The sequence below is a fragment of the Peromyscus californicus genome, unplaced genomic scaffold (assembly GCF_007827085.1).
Source record: "Peromyscus californicus insignis strain IS unplaced genomic scaffold, ASM782708v3 Scaffold_7__1_contigs__length_154581171, whole genome shotgun sequence".
Lineage (NCBI taxonomy): Eukaryota > Metazoa > Chordata > Mammalia > Rodentia > Cricetidae > Peromyscus > Peromyscus californicus.
In genome coordinates this window covers 85,770,942-85,787,969 of record NW_026294595.1, presented here as the reverse complement: position 1 = coordinate 85,787,969, position 17,028 = coordinate 85,770,942, and the positions used below count along the sequence as shown (strand labels likewise).

Below are 17,028 nucleotides of genomic sequence, written 5' to 3'. Positions count from 1 at the left end.
TCTATATTTTTAGCCTCATTACTGAACCACATTTTCCACTGGAGATTTTGTCCGGGTTCAAGAACAGCCTGTGCCAATTCCCGCCAGTCCTTTGGTATAATCCTATTACAAGTTGACCAGGTGTTTAACATTTGCTTTACATATGGGGAGTGCATGCCATAAGATGCTATTGCCTCCTTAAATCTTCGTAAGTCTAACATTTCAACTGGAACCCAAGTATTTTGTTCATTCTCTTCATCAGGTAGCTGCTGTACGGCTACTGGATAAATTAAGGGTGATTGTGTGAAAACTGGCTTTCTTTCTGTAACCTTACGATCCAATTTTGAAACAACTTCACTATTTATTTCTTCTGTCTGAATTTGAATTTCTCTATAATTCATTTTTACCGGTTTAACAAGTTTTTCTAAGACTGTTATCCTGGCACTTAAGTTGACGATCTTTTTAAATAGTAAAATGAGGATAAGAAAAGTAATAAACTGAATAATTCGATCAATATTAATCTTTTCATATAGTTGTTCCATTGTCAGAGTGCCTAAAATTTCAAACAAAGCCCAATTTTCTTCCAATGTACACATAAAGCCCATTTTTTTTTTTTAATGTAGAAAAAAATTCTCTTTTAAATAGATATGTTAATTGACTTACCAAGTCTGGGTAGAACAGTAGAATCCCAGGGAATTTCACAGCCACCTGGTGTTCGAGGTGTGAATCCAGGGAGAGAGAGAGAGAGAGAGAGAGAGAGAGAGAGAGAGAGAGAGAAAGAGAAAGTGTAGCCGCTTGAGCCGAGTCAAGCCTTGGCTTTACAGGCAGGGGCCCTGTTCAGCGGGGCAGGTCTGAGTTGTTTGTAGCAGTTTCAGCTGCGGGTCAGTCAGGCCTGGGCCCAAGCTAGGCAGCCGGGCTGCCCAGGCTGGAAACCGGACCTGCCGCCAAGCCAAGCCAATCGGTTTTTAATGAATTCTTGTCACGTTGGGCGCCAAATGTAGATGTATCCAACCTTCCCATCAAACAATAAACACAGAACCAATGCAAAGAAGAAAGCCAAGAGGTCAGAGCCAAGAGCCAAAACCTTACCCTTCCTCCTGCAGTGGTCCTACCTCTCCGAACCAGAGCTACCCCTCTGTTAAAGTCTTTATATAGAGTTCCTGTCCTGCCTTCTCATTGGTTGTAAACCCAACCACATGACCGCCTCCTCACAGCCTGTCTGTATAGGCCTCCAGGTTTTCCATGATTGGTATTAAGATTAAAGGCATGTGTATCCAATAATGGCTGTATCCCTGAACACACAGAGACTTACCCAGCTCTGCCTACTAAGTGCTGGAATTACAAGCGTACGCTACCACTGCCCTGCTTTCCTATGGCTTGCTAATAGCTCTGACCCCCGGGCAACTTTATTTATTAACATACAAATAACATTTTAATACAAATAAAATATCACCATACTCTTCAGTTTCCTTTTTCACTGTCTTGGAGTTTTTATTGTGCCAGTTTTTCACTTCAGTATATTATAAGACATTTTATTTTCTTTGAGGTAGTTGTGAATGGAATTGTTTTGCTTACTTATTTCTTGGTATGCTTGCATTGTGTCGAAAGGCTACTGATTTTTTTATGTTAATTTTGTATTTTGATAATGTAATGGATTTATTTATCTGTTGTAGGAGGTTTCTAGTGAAGTCTTTTGGGTTTTATGTATAGAATCGAATCATGTGTAAATAAAGATATTTTGATATTGGCCTGTATTTGGGGGGGGGGCAGGTGTGGCTCTTCTCCTAGTTTTGATATCAGGGTATAATAGGGGCTTCATAAAAAGAATTTGAAAATATTTTTTCATTTTCTATTTTGTGGAGTGATTTGAGGAGTATCGGGTATTATTTTCATTGAAGTTCTGATAGAATTATTTGCTGAGACCATATGGTTCTGGACTTCTTATTGAGGGATTTTAAATTAATGTTTTTATCTCATTTCATATTATTAGTCTATTTGAGCTGTTAATTTCATCTTTATTTAGCTTTAGTAGGCCACATATATTCATCTGTTTATTTTAGGTTTTTCCAGTTTGGTAGATTTTAAAGTATGCTGTAATTATCTGAATTTTCTAGATGTCTGATGTAATGTTTACCTTTTTGTTTCTATTTTTATTAAATTTGAATCATCTCTCTTTACTTTGTTTAATTAGGGTTAAAGTTTGTCAATCTGGTTTTTCTTTTCAAAAGAACCAACTAATTCTTTTGTATTTTTTAATTTCTGTTTTGTTAATTTCAAACCATATTTTGATTATGTCTTCTCATTTTCCTTTTTGAGTGTTGCTTGATATCATTTTCCCTAGGCTTCTGGATCCCATCACTAATTTATTAAGTTCAGATCCCTTGAATATTTGCATGTCCTCCTAGGATAGCCATTGTGTCTTATAGATTTTTTATGATGTGCCTTAATATTCATTCACTTCTAAGAATTTTAAACTTTATTCTCGAATTTAATTAATTATGTTTAGTGGAATCATAACCTTGGAATCATTTAGTCAAATACTTGGTCTTATTTTTACATGAATATTATGTATACTTATGACACAGCTTAGCTACAGCACAAGTAATATGATAATTGACCATATTTCCAAACTCCAGTAACCTTTCCCCCAGAGAAATCCAACATTAATTTACTAGTTTAGTTCTAAATGGAATTCTGTCTTTATTTAGGGATATTAGCATATAATTGAATTTATGTCTTTTTTAAGTTTTTGTATGCAATACTCTAAATGGGAGGTAATATGGAATGAACACCTAATATATCTTCATATTTTGAATATGGAATCTTTTGTGATCCAAATCACTGATGTACTTGCTAATCATATTTTCTACATCTGTATATGTGCAGTAGAAGGTTAAGCTCAACTGAGCGCTAAAGTTAGAAAGACACATTCTTTTCCATAAAAATAAATTTTAAGCTTTACTTTTGGATATAAAGACTTCTTTCCAATGCTATTCTTCATTTTGTTTTCTGCTTTTTTTTCAAATTCATAAACAATCAACAGAGGCCGAATTACAAAAGAAATCAGTGAAAAGTAAAAACAATCTTGAGAACAATAAAAATACTCAACTATCTGTAAGTCAATTTTAAATTTGAGTTGCTACTTAGATATTTTCTTTGTAAAATAATTTATCATAGGCTCAATGAATTTTTCTTATGTATATGCCTTTACATTGATTAGTCTTAATTAAAATTAATTTTAAAAATATTCAGCTGGATAGAAACTTAGAACTTTCTTAGCATAGACAGTAGTTCCTAACTAATCTTCCTCTCAGATTCGTCTTTAAGTTTTCATCCTGTACACTTCCTTACTTTGAAAATTTTTAACTGAGGAGGACATGGAAGAGATGAACAATGAAGTACTTATCATCAAATTATTCTATAGCTTTTTAAAATTTGTGTCTTGTAACATTTTGTATGTCTATGTTTTTCTAAGTTTGGAAAACATGTTTCTTTTGGTTTCAATAATATTTCTTTAAAATAGGAAATCTCCTATGATAAACTCCTTGGAAAAAATTCATGGAATTCACTATTGATATTTACTTTGCCAGAATAACATCATGGATCTGCAACCCAGGCATAGTCCTCATTCATCAATGGGACTAAGTCCAAGATTCACAGATCTTAATTCAGGAGAAGCTAAGACTCTTATGTCATCAGTAAGTTATTGAACACATTGTTTTGTTTTTATTTTTTAATCAGGAAAAGCAATATTTTTTACTAGTCCAAAATGGTTGTGGTGATATATTGTTCACCCCAATATATTGTGTACAGCATAGTATACCCTAATAAATTTATCTAGGAATCAGAGGACAGATTCAGCCACTAGATTAGACACAGAGGCCAGACAGTGGCGGCACACATGCCTTTACAGAGATCCATCTGGATCTCTGTGAGTTCAAGGCCACACTAGGAACAGAGCCAGTCATGGTGGCACACACCTTTAATCCCAGCACTTGAAATATCATGTCTTTGCTTGTGAAGGACACACAACTTTAATCCCAGGAAGTGATGGCAGGAAGCAGAAAGGTATATAAAGCATGTGGATCAGAAACTAGAGGCTTTTGAGCAGTTCAGCTGAGATCTATTCAGGTGAGGACTCAGATGCTTTCAGTCTGAGGAAACAGGATCAGCGGAGGAGTTGGTGAGGTGAGGTTTGCTGTGGCTTGTTCTGTCTCTCTGATCTTTCAGCATTCACCCGAATATCTGTCTCCAGGTTTTCTATTAATAAGACCATTTAGCAATTTGTGTTACACAGATTATTTTCTAGTACAATGAACACTAGTCTGATAACTAGCTACATCCTGCATTTGGTTTTATTTTTGACCCAATTTATTCAGTGTTTTTAAGAGATCATGGAATGAAGTCTGTGACAACAAATCACATTACATAATATACACATTATATAAAAATATATATCAGTTTTCAATCAACAGTTTTGTAACTCATCATTATAAACTGTCTTCTGGATTAGAACCTCAAAGTCACATGTAATAAATTATCCATTCATTAAAGTGATTTAATTACATCTTTTTTCTCACCTTTCCTATTTCCCTCTTGCATGGATTAATAGTCCTTTCTTGGGTTTTCAAGTTATACCTCACTTAATATTCTTTTTCTGTTGCTGCTCATGTTTCACACTATTCCATCTGCCTAAGTCACTCTACAAGTCTCAGCTCTATCTTTCCTTCTTGGAATATCATGCCTGAAAACTTTCACTAATAGCTTTTAATAATCTTAAGCACCTTGCATTTACCAGGACCTCAGTATTTACTGAGAAAAATAAATAGTGACTATTTAAACTAAGATGATTGCAAAAGTTTAACGTACCGATCCAGGAGTAAAAGGAATAATTTTGAAAAGCAAATAAAGTTTTGCTGGTAAAGCCAAAAAAATCATATAAAGCATTAATTAATTCAAAAGAGACGCCTAGCATTCAGGGAAAAAGAAAGAGTGAAGGAAACCTTCTCAAAGTCAAATGAACCTTAAGGAGCAAGGAAAGTTAGCACCGAAGTGACCAAATGAATGAAAAGTTGTATCAGGAAAATGACTGTAGTGCTCAGCAGGCTGTTTAAATTATCTGTTTTGAAGTATTGAATGGTATACATGGTGAATTCATATGTGTGTGTGGGGGGGTGTGTGTGGCTTTTTTACATTTAACTTTAGTTTTACATTTTTAAAAAATATTGGCCATAGATAGATAGATAGATAGGATAGATAGATAGATAGGTAGGTAGGTAGGTAGGTAGATAAGGTGGATACAATTTTGACTAAATCTTCCAATTCTGTTGCCTTAAAGCTAAGAAATATTTGGCATCTGTCAAAGGGTTATATTGAAGTTTTAGATAATGGGAATTATCTCCTAAAGTAAAGTTTTCAGCTAAAGATAAATAGGTTGAATTGAAATTCTCAAATGGGAAAATAGAAAAAAACAGTATTTTTTATTGCAGATTTTAGAAAAAAATAGTATTTATTATTGCAGATTTAAAAATTTTTGGCTAATATTAAATCTATGTTGTTTTCTTTAATGTTTGTGGTATAACTAAGTACATTTATTTATTATGAACAGTGGTATTCGAAGATGATCAAATTATGTGTGATGGAAGCAAAATAACCAGCCATCGGTATGTAAATACTTACATTTAAAAGAGTAATGTTACAGTTTTTTTTTTTTAAATTCTGTAGCAGGTCTCCCATTGATATCGACAAAACGTGGCATATCAAGTTGCAGCAAGACAAAGCACCTCCCCATGTGTTAAGGCTGGGCAAGGTGATCTGGTATGAGGAAAAGAGTCCCCAAAGCCAGCACCAGAGTCAGAGACAGCCCCTGCTCCCACTATTAGGAGTTCCACACGAGGATCAAACTATATAACTGTAACATAAGCAGTGTGCCTACATGAGTCCTGTGCAGGCTCCCTGGTGGTTGGGTCAGTCTCTGTGAGCCCCTATGAGCCCAGGTTACTTGATACTTGTGGGTCTTCTTGTGGTGTCCTTGACCCCTCTGGCTCCTACAGTCCTTTCTCCCCCTCTTCTGCAGGATTCCCTGAGCTCTGCCTAATGTTTGGGTTCCAGAGGCAGTCTTAAAAGTAAAACTATGTTAAGGCTCCCCATCTTCTTCAAAGACAACAAGCCACTTTGTCAGCTATACTATTTAATTAAAGTGGATACTTTGCTGAATTTTATAAGTGGATTTTGATTCTATCATGGAGATAAAAATTTCTTGCATTTGTCAAATTTTATGGTGGATCCATATGAAATTTGGAAATTGTCTTACATTTTCCAATTATTTCAAATTATCATACTTAGAACTCTGAAGTTCCACTCTGTCCCTTGCTTTGAGCAAACCTGGCTTCATTTTTTTGTGGGCCCCTTCAGATTTTGGTTACCCTAAATCCCAGTGAAAAAGGGAGGAACATAAAAGACTATGTGAGAAAATACCTTAGTGCAGATAGAGACACCCCACCCCCCAACACCTTTGTTTTGGAAGAACCAAAAGTTACAATTCTAAAGATGGCTTTTAATGTTACATATCACTAAGAGAGTGTTTCTTTTATAACTGTTATATAGGAGTTGAAAATATGAGTTAGCAAAGCATACATGGAAGAAAAAGCTCAAAATGAGGAGTGCCCCATTTAAAATTTTAAAAAATAAAAGAAGACATATCTTTTTACTTAGAAATAAATGAAACATTATTCCCTAAACTGTCCATGACTTCTAATGACAAACTAAGCACATAAAGATTTTATGAAATAAATTCTTCAGTATTTTCAACAGTCAACTCATAAAGACTATTGGGGAAAATAGCTCTTTGTTATGAAAACAGTTCTCTTTAATATTCAACTCTCATTAAAGGTTGCAGCAAACAGGAAGAAACATGCCAACAATGAAACAAAAGGTGCAACCCACCCCTACAGTCGTGCAGCATCGTCTGCTGCTCCTGAAGTCTCTGAGGCTTCTGTTGTGGCTGCAACCACTGCTGCAGCCACTGCTGCCCCTGCTGATGTTGCTGCAGCTATCATTGCTGTTGCTCCTGGTGCTGCACCGGACAGTTCTGCTGTTCCTGTTGCTGCTGCTGCAGCTGCAGCTGCTGCTCTAGATGCTGCCATTGCTGTTCCTCCAGGTATTCTGCTGTAGCCCTGGATCCTCCTGATGCTCCCTTTGCTGTACCTGCTGCTGCTGCTGCTGCTACAAAAAGTAGATTGATTCTACAAGGAAAGTATGTGGAAGCAAGAAAGCAGCAACCTCATGTTGAGGAGGCAGAAGAACATGATGGGTAAGACTAGAAAGATTTAAAACTAGGTATTGTTTCTGCCCGTTGAATGAATTCTGCTTCTTGATAATTTTCATGCCTAACTTGGTTTTACTAGGGATAATCTTGAATGGGAAGACATCAAACAAACAAAAAACCTAAAAAAAAAAAAATAACAAAATTAAGTACCATTGTGTCCCATTAATATTGATGCATTTTGTTTAAAAGATAATAACTAAGGTTGTCAAATGTGAGGCAAAACGAACTTGGAAACCAGTATGTATGTCAATTTTGAGCCATAATATAGTAGCAATGATTCACACAATTCCAACGTATCACTGTTTTGATCTAACAATTTCATTTTGAGGATGAGTTCCTTTAGATTAGGAAAATATGGCTTTTAAACACAACCACACACATTCTGAAAAACAATATTGTCTATAATTGGCAAAATAGAAAAGATGTACAAGTATGTGATACATATTATACACAGTTGAAGAATATTTAATATACAGAATTTGAATGCATATGTAGATGTATGTTCAAGAAACAAGGGTAGTTATTTAAGCATCATCAGATTATAGCATTACACTTAAAATAACCATCAGTAAGGAATTAGATTACCAAATCCATATAAAATGTAGTATGTGAGCCGGCCAGTGGTGGCGCATGCCTTTAATCCCAGCACTCGGGAGGCACAGGCGGATCTCTGTGAGTTCGAGGCCAGCCTGGGCTACCAAGTGAGTTCCAGGAAAGGCACAAAGCTACACAGAGAAACCCTGTCTCGAAAAACCAAAAAAAAAAAAAAATGTAGTATGTGAATATTTAAAAAATGAGTTTCAAGGAAGCTGCTTTCTAGAATGAAATTCTACTTCCTAATTAACAAAACAATTAGTTGTTAATCTGTCTATTTCTTCTCAGTGCTCCTGTGTTGATAATTGGAACCCCAAATTAGCCTTGCTGTTGCTGTGAGGATTATACCCAAGGAAAATGTCAATAAATATTTCTGTTTTCTGTTCTCTGTTGATATGCAGTGGCCTAATTTTAGTTTGAAGTTTACTATCAGCTATCAGAGTAGTTATGCCTACTTTCTTTGGTTTCTATCCACTTGGTAGGTTGATTTTCACCCTTTTTACTCTTTGTCCATGAGTTCCTTTACCAGTATTTCATGGAGACCTCAGATCATTGGATGCACTTTTGTTAATGCAATAACCCAATCTAGCTTTTATTTATTGGTGTGTTTGGCTTACTTAAATGTAAAGTTATTGTTGAAGATCTTTATTAATAACTGAACTTTTATTGCCTGATTTTCTGGTATATTGCATTATTATTGGCTTCATGATTCTCCCCAGTTAGCCTCAGGGCATGGTCTGATTTATTTTGTGGGACATGATGGATTCATTCCAACTCTTTTTCAGATACTAGTACTAAGTTATTTATTCTTTCCTGTGTCCCATAATTGGGACTCCTTCTCTTTCCTCTGTGTACAGTATTTATTAAATGCAGGCTGTGAGGTCACGTTGAGAAATTAGCCCTCAATATTGAGATAATTCTTTGTGACTCTTGCTATGCCCTAGATCCCCCACTTTTTCCTTTATCTAAGAAACAGCCTGTGTCTGAGCAACTGAATCACTTTTTCATCTTGTTTTCTAGCTACATTTTGTCGCCTCTTTCAATAATATTTTTTTCTCTCTATTTTAACACAATCTTCAATAAAATAAAAGTCCATCACTTTACACCTCGTTTTCATTCCTCTCTCCCCTCCCAGCAACTCAACCTCAAACCTGTCTGATATTCTTTTAAGTTGATAGCTTCTTCTTTACTGCTATTGTTACATACATATATGTGTTTTGTATGTATGTATGTGCTTGTGCAAATTTCTATTGGTCTCCTTTCACCCAAGTGAGCAAACAGCTACCACATTTCTCCTAAGAGCTTTGAATCTCCTTGGAATTCTATTGGAACTCTTGTCATCCTAAAAGGAATTTTCAGAAATCCTTTTGAGGTGAACTCATCATTTTGGCTTCCCATTTAGGCCAACTACGACAATGTTTTAAGACCAGGACTCTAAGGTTCACCACCTTGCCTTACTTAGCATTTTTTGAATTCTTACATCCATGGTCCTTTTTAGAGTGTGGATTCCCAGTGGCATCTGGGTTTGATCTCATTAGAAGTCATTCATGCTGCCATTTTTTTAAAACAATTTGTACATGGATAGTGTAAAAACTAGAAACCAGTATTAGTACACAGTAAATGTTGGCTCTTCTGTGCTTCATGGATTTTTAACTTTTGTATCAAGTAATTTAATATTCAACTGTTAGGTAGCTTCCTTTAAGCTTCATTACCTTTATAATTTCCAGTCAGTCTCTTTGTGGTCCATGAGCTTCCTCTAGTAATAACTTTGGATCTTTTGTGCCTCTTCCTTTTAAAGATACAGCCCATATCACATTTAAGGGCTGAAGATGTGGCTCATGTGTTAGAGTATATGCATAACAAATGGCAAGATCTGGTTTTGATGTCCAGGTGCCTCACATGCAAACAATTGTGCAAGTCAAATTTTGTGCTGACATAATACAATTGATATGGATGAAGACTTGAGATTCTAGTATCCCTTAATTACTGTATATTTGTATTTTCTCTGACTCACTGACTTAAATCTGCAATCATCAAACAACTGCATTAGCTGAGGACAATTTTTTTTGACATCGTTTTGTTTTGCTTTTAATGTTTCAGGCACAAACAACAACTAAACCATATTCAGATTCTTAAGAGAGAGTCACACAACTTCAACAATAAATGTGATGGAAACCAAAATTAGAAGCCTTAAATCTACATTCTCTAAATCAAAAGTTAGCAGAGCATTAAGTGCATTGGAACTGGAATGGTCTAAGTACCTCTATCATGAAGAATTAAGCATTAGAAAATCATTTCAATATTACCTAAAAAAGTAAGGAAAATACATATATGCAGAAAGCCCAATAAGTTTATTAATTTGTCTCTAAAAATTAATTTTTAACAAAGAACTATTTGTGAAATTCCTATAAAAAATGTTTTGACAACGTGAATGTTAGTTATGTGATATAATTTTGGGAAATAATACTATTGCATAAACTTAATTTTAAATGATCACTCTTACAGATTAGGATATTTGATATTTTCTGCTTTTTATTTCACATGATAATTTCATATACTTAGTCAAATCAGATATACATTCACCTGTATATTTTTGAAACTTCCTAGTTAAGACAGTTATATTTACATAAAACTTTTTGTAAACATTATCATATACATAAATATTGAATGTTGACCTATCTTTAAAATAGTATAGCTTAAAACCAAGGGTATGAGTACCACCACCCCTACTTCCTCAGGCATACATATTCTGACAGTTGGTAATTTTCTTTGCTGTGAACTTTGATTGTACCACTAGAGGGAGCCAGGAGACAAACTGTTCTTTCGCATTTCTATACTCTTCATAAAGACATTCTGTGATATAGGGAAAATCTAATATGGGGAAACGGTGAGGAAGAAAGCCTAGATCAGAAACAATGGTTAAAAATTGTCCAGTGTGAAGATTTTGGAGCCTATATTGGAGATTTCCACCTGTGCTGCCTTGGTAATGATGAAATGATGTCACAGTGTCTTAAGCTTCTTTGGTTCTTTTTCATTAACAGCCCCACTACCACATTCTCCCTGGAGTTTGTTGTGAATTATTCCCCAGTGCCAAATGTTTAATTATACTCAGCTAATACATGAGGCACACATAAGGGAAAGCAAATCTTTTCAAATGTCGTCAAAAGGTGATTTTGTAAAATCTCCTAACCGGTTTACCAATACTGTATGACCTCTCTCTTGGAAGGCATGAGGACTGTAGTGATGACGCACAGATGACCATTCTACTCATCCCAGCTTTGTGGGGCAGTGAGTGGAACTGGGGTAACTTACAGGAGCTGGGGTGAACTCTTACTCACAGTAACATGGGGAGCTTACAGGGAGCCACAGCAACCACAAAAGAGATTCTTTCTCTTTGTGCAGTGATTAATTGTCTATACGTTCTCATGGAGAAGAAAGGACTCATGAGGCCCCAACTCCATATGAAAAGAAGGGGCCCAGTGTGTCAACAATTCTGGTATATATAATTACAACCACTAAGCTTTTAAGAGGGCAAAAGCCATACCTTGGCCAAAGGACAGAGTGGTACAATAACGAAATCCACATAATCCTAGAAGTTTCATTTTAGCTTGTCAAGAAATATATTTAAGAATGACATCATGATGTTATAACAAGTTTTCATGTAATAAATCCCTATAATCAAGAAAGTGAACATCCAGGACCTTATGTTACTCTTTACATATTTTATTACGTATTCCAAAAACATCATGAAGAACATTATAAACATATTTAGTCTAGATAGAAGGAGTCTTATTGGTCATGATGTGCATCATTGATAGCTGTACCTATCCCTCCTACTTTAAAAATCTAGTTTCGTATGTGGAATACTTCTAGAATCATATGAATTATCTTTGGAAAAATTTCATGCCCACAAATGCATACAGCTGGTACACTCAGCAGCACCTTCACCATTAGCATGACATTCCATAAAAATTTCATTTAGTCTCATGGCAGTATTGTTAAAATGCAAGTAACTTAATAGACCTTCAAGAGGAAGTGGCAGCTTTAGATTTTACTCTTTACAATCTTTGCAGGAGTAATGAGAATTTAGAGAAGAGCAGGACAAAGCTTCACATGGAAATGCAGCACAGCAGATCTGCAGGGAATGCACAAAGCTTAAGGCTGTTCACTGAGTGTTCTTCTGCTGGCAATTTTGATAGCATCCCAGGACCCAGAATATGTCTCCTCCAGAGAGAAAACCTGACAGCATCTTCCTCAGAATCTACATGATCAACCAGGGGCCTGGAAGACTGCCTAGGAACGGTTAGCTATGGTTTCCGTTGTACAGTTCTGGTACAGTTCTTGTTTTCAGCCTGGTTAACTATTAGGCTTTGCAGTTGACACCTCCTAAGTTAAGACAAGAGTGAATCATGATAAAGAAGAAAAGTAGAGGGATTAGATTGAGGGATCCACTGGGAAACTGTGCTACTGTGCAGTGCAAGGGCATGAGTTCAGATCCCCAGCACCCACCTAAAAGTTTGGCATAGTGCCTGTCACTGTAGTGATGGAGAATGGGTGGAGACAGGGGGATCCTGTGGTTCTCAGTCAGGCTAGTCTTGAATAAACTGTGAGCTCTAGGTTCAGTGTGGAACCTTGTTTAAAAAAAATAAAGTAGAAAAGAGAGAGAAAGATAGTGGAAGTAAGCTTTCCCTACAGAAGTACATGCACTGATGAGTGCCACCCCGTACATTGTTAGTACACACACACACACACACACACACACACACACACACACACACACACTCACACTCACATACACACACTCACTACATGGGACAAGAGAGAAAGAGAGAAAACAAATTAGAAATTTTATAAACTTGGAGATTTCCTGGTGTTCTTATTTCTATGTGATATCATTTACAAACTTTATATACATGTGAGTTTAAACCTTTTTAAATGTATGTAAAATTGGAATGTAAACTGCTTTTTTAGGAAATGATTATTCCTAAACAGACAAGGTGGCTCAGTGTGTAGAGGCCTGTGTTGTGAAGCCTGATGATTCTGTTCAATTTTCAAACCCCCCATGTGAAAGGAGAGAACAAGTTGTCAAACCAGTTGTCAACTGACTTAGACAAATGCTCCATGACATGTGTATGTGTACACCCAGATACAGACACACACAAAATGAACACATAGATACATAGATGCATAAATGAACAGACATAAATGAAAAGGATGATTCCCACACATAAGTCTAGGTATGCCTTGACATGCTTTGGCTTACTTTCTAAGCAACTTTTGCTTGGCCATGCAACATTTTGCTGAATCTTACTTTTAGGTTTCATATTCCAGCTTAATTCCAAGATGATGTGTCCTATGCACTAGGAGCCACTGTATACTTTTGTTTTGTCCCCATTAAATGTTATGAGTTTGCAATTACAAGTTATGTACCTGACATGAGGAGATACATCTTTTAGGTTCTGTGTATAAAGAATCATTGTCTGATCACTGAAAACAATATTTGGTGCTGAGAATTGAGGATATAATCTGTGGTTGTAAGCACACTCTTCTGCCACTGAACTAGAATTATTTAATTGATGTAAAGGTTATAAATGACATCTTTTTTTCAAATGCAACATGAGTCCCAATAGAATTATAGATAGAGAAGCAAATAAAGCAAGATATGTTGCCAAAATGTATGAATTTAATTTAATAGGTTTTTGAAATAAATTTTAAGTAGTAACTGGCTTTCCCTTTATTTTGCTATATTAACTAGTCTTGTTACAGACATTGAATGAAATATATAAGGTGTAAACATTCCCAACGTCCTCCACAACTTTTTAAAGCATGTATTTTTTGGAAAGAAAAACAAAGACATAATTGCCAAAATGCAAGGTACTGGGGACACAAAACAACAACATTGAAAATAAACAACACAATTCTTGCCAGTAACACACACAAATTTCAGTAGTAACTTTAACTATTAATGGCCTCAGTTCTCCAATCAATCATGTGGGCTGACTGAATGGATCAAGAAACAAAATCCATTTATTTGTTATCTAAAAGAAATACATCTTATCTTGAATGATAGTTACTTTAATGATAGTGTAAAGGTATGGAAAAAATACTCTGATCAAACAGGACCAGGAGGTAACCAGGCATCACTATCTACCCCAATATCTGACAAAGGAGACTTTGATCCAAAACTAATTAGAAGAAATAAAAATATATATTTCATTCCATTTAATGGAACTGCCAGCCTTCCTAAATATACATGTACCAAACTCTGTTGCACCAAAGTTCATTTAAAAAGTTGTATCGCTAGATTTAAAGACACAGATAGCATTGACCCATGAGTGGTTTTAGTATGCTACTATATCCAATAGAGAGATCATCTGCACCAAACATAAACAGAGAAGCATTAGAAATAAGTGAACCACACATCAAAAAGACTGAACAGTTAGCTGCAGAATATTCCACCCAAGCACCAAAGAATACACATTTTCATTTCTACCATCCCAATGAAACTGTCACTTGCATTTTTAAACTATTCTTAACAAATAAAAGTCTTTTCAGATTAACTTTCTGAAATTCCAGACCCATTTAATAATCCTTGTTTTAAATTTTCAAACCTAGTGAAAGTATTACAAAGTTTCTGTGGTTGTGAGATACCACACATATGTATATACTCATTCTATAGACTGTTTCTTAATATACTTAATTTGACTAATACAGTGTGAATAGACATGAGATGAATGAAAAGGTCCTCTTTCTTTGATGCTGAGTATGAGACAATGCATGTGATTATAAAACAATGGTTTTTAGTTTTATTTAAAGTGATTGTCATTATAATATTTTTCAGTCATTTGGGAAGTTTGGTGATCCTCTCTGAAAGGCCCATCATCACAAATTATAAAGGAACAGATACATGAGTTGACTATCAGCCTATCTGACTGCACGATATATTCTCCTTCCCTCTTCTTATATTTACCTTAGTACTAGCATCAAGATGCATGTCATATGAGAGCAATTCAGAAAGTCATATTTAGTACTATTATAACCCATGTATCAAATCAAATTCTGCTTAGAGGACCAACTATATACCAATACTTAGCTATTACCTTACTTTTACCATGAGATGATGTAGAGGAGACCTCACTTACACATGTCTTAGAACCAGAATATTAATATATGTAACATAAGACTATTCCATGAAAACAATTAGTATACCAGAAATGAATATCTGTTTTAGACCTTATGTTTATTGTAATTAACAACCATTTAGAGAGCTATTTTGAGAAGAGTATCCCTAACTGGCCTGGCATAGCAGAATGGCCACAAACACCCAGAGGTCCACTTGCCTCTTCCTCCTGACTGCTGGGATTAAAAGTTTGCAACCCCACACAAATCTTGAGGGTATTTTGATAGATTTCTCTATGGAGTTTTCTAATTGGTATTCGTTTCCAACAATCTCTCTTGTATTGTTCCTTGTGGCTGGTTCTAGTGCTTGTTTTTTTCTGTAATTTTTTTTTGCTAATATTTCTATCTTTCCTGCTTTCCATTTGGTTCTTTCTGAACATTATTTATACTGACTAAATATTTTCTGTTTTCATATGAAAGTAGCAAAACCACAAAGGATTCCAGGATTCCATAGATTCTTAAAGACTAGTCAAAATGCTATTCACTTCATGAACTTGGTTTAATATCCTGGGTAAAATAGTAGTTTTTATATAAAATGTTAAACTCAAAACTTTTTTTTTTTTTTTTTTTTTAGAACAACTCAGCAAAATAAAATTCCGGTTTATTGTTGGACATTGTTTCACATATACATCAAACAGGCCAAAAAAAAAATAAACAGCAACTTCATAGACAAAAAAAAGGAAGGAAAAAAAAAGAAACCTTTTATCTTTGGCCTTTTTAACCATCTCATACAAACCAACTACTTATAGTACAGCTAGGTACATACACAAAAAAGTTACTGGAATGCTCGGAATAAGATTGTTTTTTGTTGTTGTTTTTGTTTTTTTTACAAGGTTTTTTTTTCTCCTTTGAGATTATAATGAACATGGTCACACCACAAGTAAGGTCTGAAGTAGGACAGAGAACGCTCTGAAGGCTGGTTTGGTCACCCGTTATCATTAAAAATGGCTGACCCTTAACAATATGTACAAAAATATAAAATGTAAATAAAAAATACAAACAAATTTTCCTTTTAAAGTATTTTTAAGAAAAAAAGCAGGGCCTTGGAAGTTTTGGTTCTTTTTTCCTCCCCTGTTGCAAATTCATGTGGTTTTGGTGGGGTGGTGGAGAGCGCCATGTCATGTGTGGGTGGCATTGCCCGCTGTGGGCGGGCTGGGCCTGCTCCTCTACTCGCAGGTGACCACGTTTAAATTCTGAGACGGGAAGTGGAGGGTGAATAGGTCACGGCGGCCTTAGGTTTACTTTTCCTTTTGCTGTCTAGTCATCCTCGTCGGTCTTCTGCTTCTTGGTGTCAACATCGTCATCCTCATCATCTTCAGCTACCCGCTTGCCCGTAGGGGCCTCAGCTTCCTCATCTTCATCTCCATCCTCTTCCTCACCGTCGCCTTCTTCCTCCTCCTCATCTTCCTCCCCACCTTCCTCCTCTTCTTCATCTACCTCATTGTCAGCCTCCTGCTCCCCATTCTCCTCATTAGCATTCCCATTGGCAGGTGCGTCTCTTCCATTCTCTGCCTCCTCCACAACTTCCTTCTTCTCCTTCAAGTCCTTGGTGGTGATTTCGGAGCTGGTGTCCACGGCCGCGTCTGACATGGTGGGGCACGCCGGTGATGCGCTGCAGCGAGGGGGCGAGGAACCGAGTTCGAGGACTCTGGCGAGGAGGCTGCCGGAGTCCGCCGCGGAGGAGGAGGAGGAGGAGGAGGAGGAGGAGGAGGAGGAGGAGGAGGAGGCGGGCGGCGAAGGCGGCTGCAGCGAGCGCGGAGCAGGACCCGGGAACAATGCAAAGATGGCTTTTCGGAGCAGCCAGTGGGCAAACTCAAAACTTTTAATGGGCCTCTGTGAACATAGTAGGCATACATGAGGTTTATCTAACATTCCTTAATATAGAACAGATTTCTCTGGGTGTTTTCATAAGAAATTAAAAGATCGATGTACGTGTTACAATGAGAAAA

At 36.2% G+C, this 17,028-nt stretch overlaps 2 protein-coding genes across 2 annotated transcripts in view; one reads left to right on the top strand and one right to left on the bottom strand.

The window, feature by feature from the left end:
• The window catches only part of LOC128100953 (ankyrin repeat domain-containing protein 7-like), a 32,526-nt gene extending 25,374 nt beyond the window's left edge, over positions 1-7,152 (top strand). The window contains exon 9 of the mRNA XM_052723684.1: positions 6,871-7,152. Within this exon, the coding sequence (XP_052579644.1) occupies positions 6,871-7,152 (282 nt within the window). The remainder of the gene's footprint in view (positions 1-6,870) is intronic.
• Positions 7,153-15,856: 8,704 nt separating this feature from the next.
• On the bottom strand, positions 15,857-16,800 carry LOC128101026 (prothymosin alpha). Its single transcript, XM_052723734.1, has one exon. It carries the CDS (start codon positions 16,667-16,669, stop codon positions 16,337-16,339), a length of 333 nt encoding a protein of 110 aa, XP_052579694.1. The 5' UTR covers positions 16,670-16,800; the 3' UTR covers positions 15,857-16,336.
• Positions 16,801-17,028: the final 228 nt, after the last annotated feature.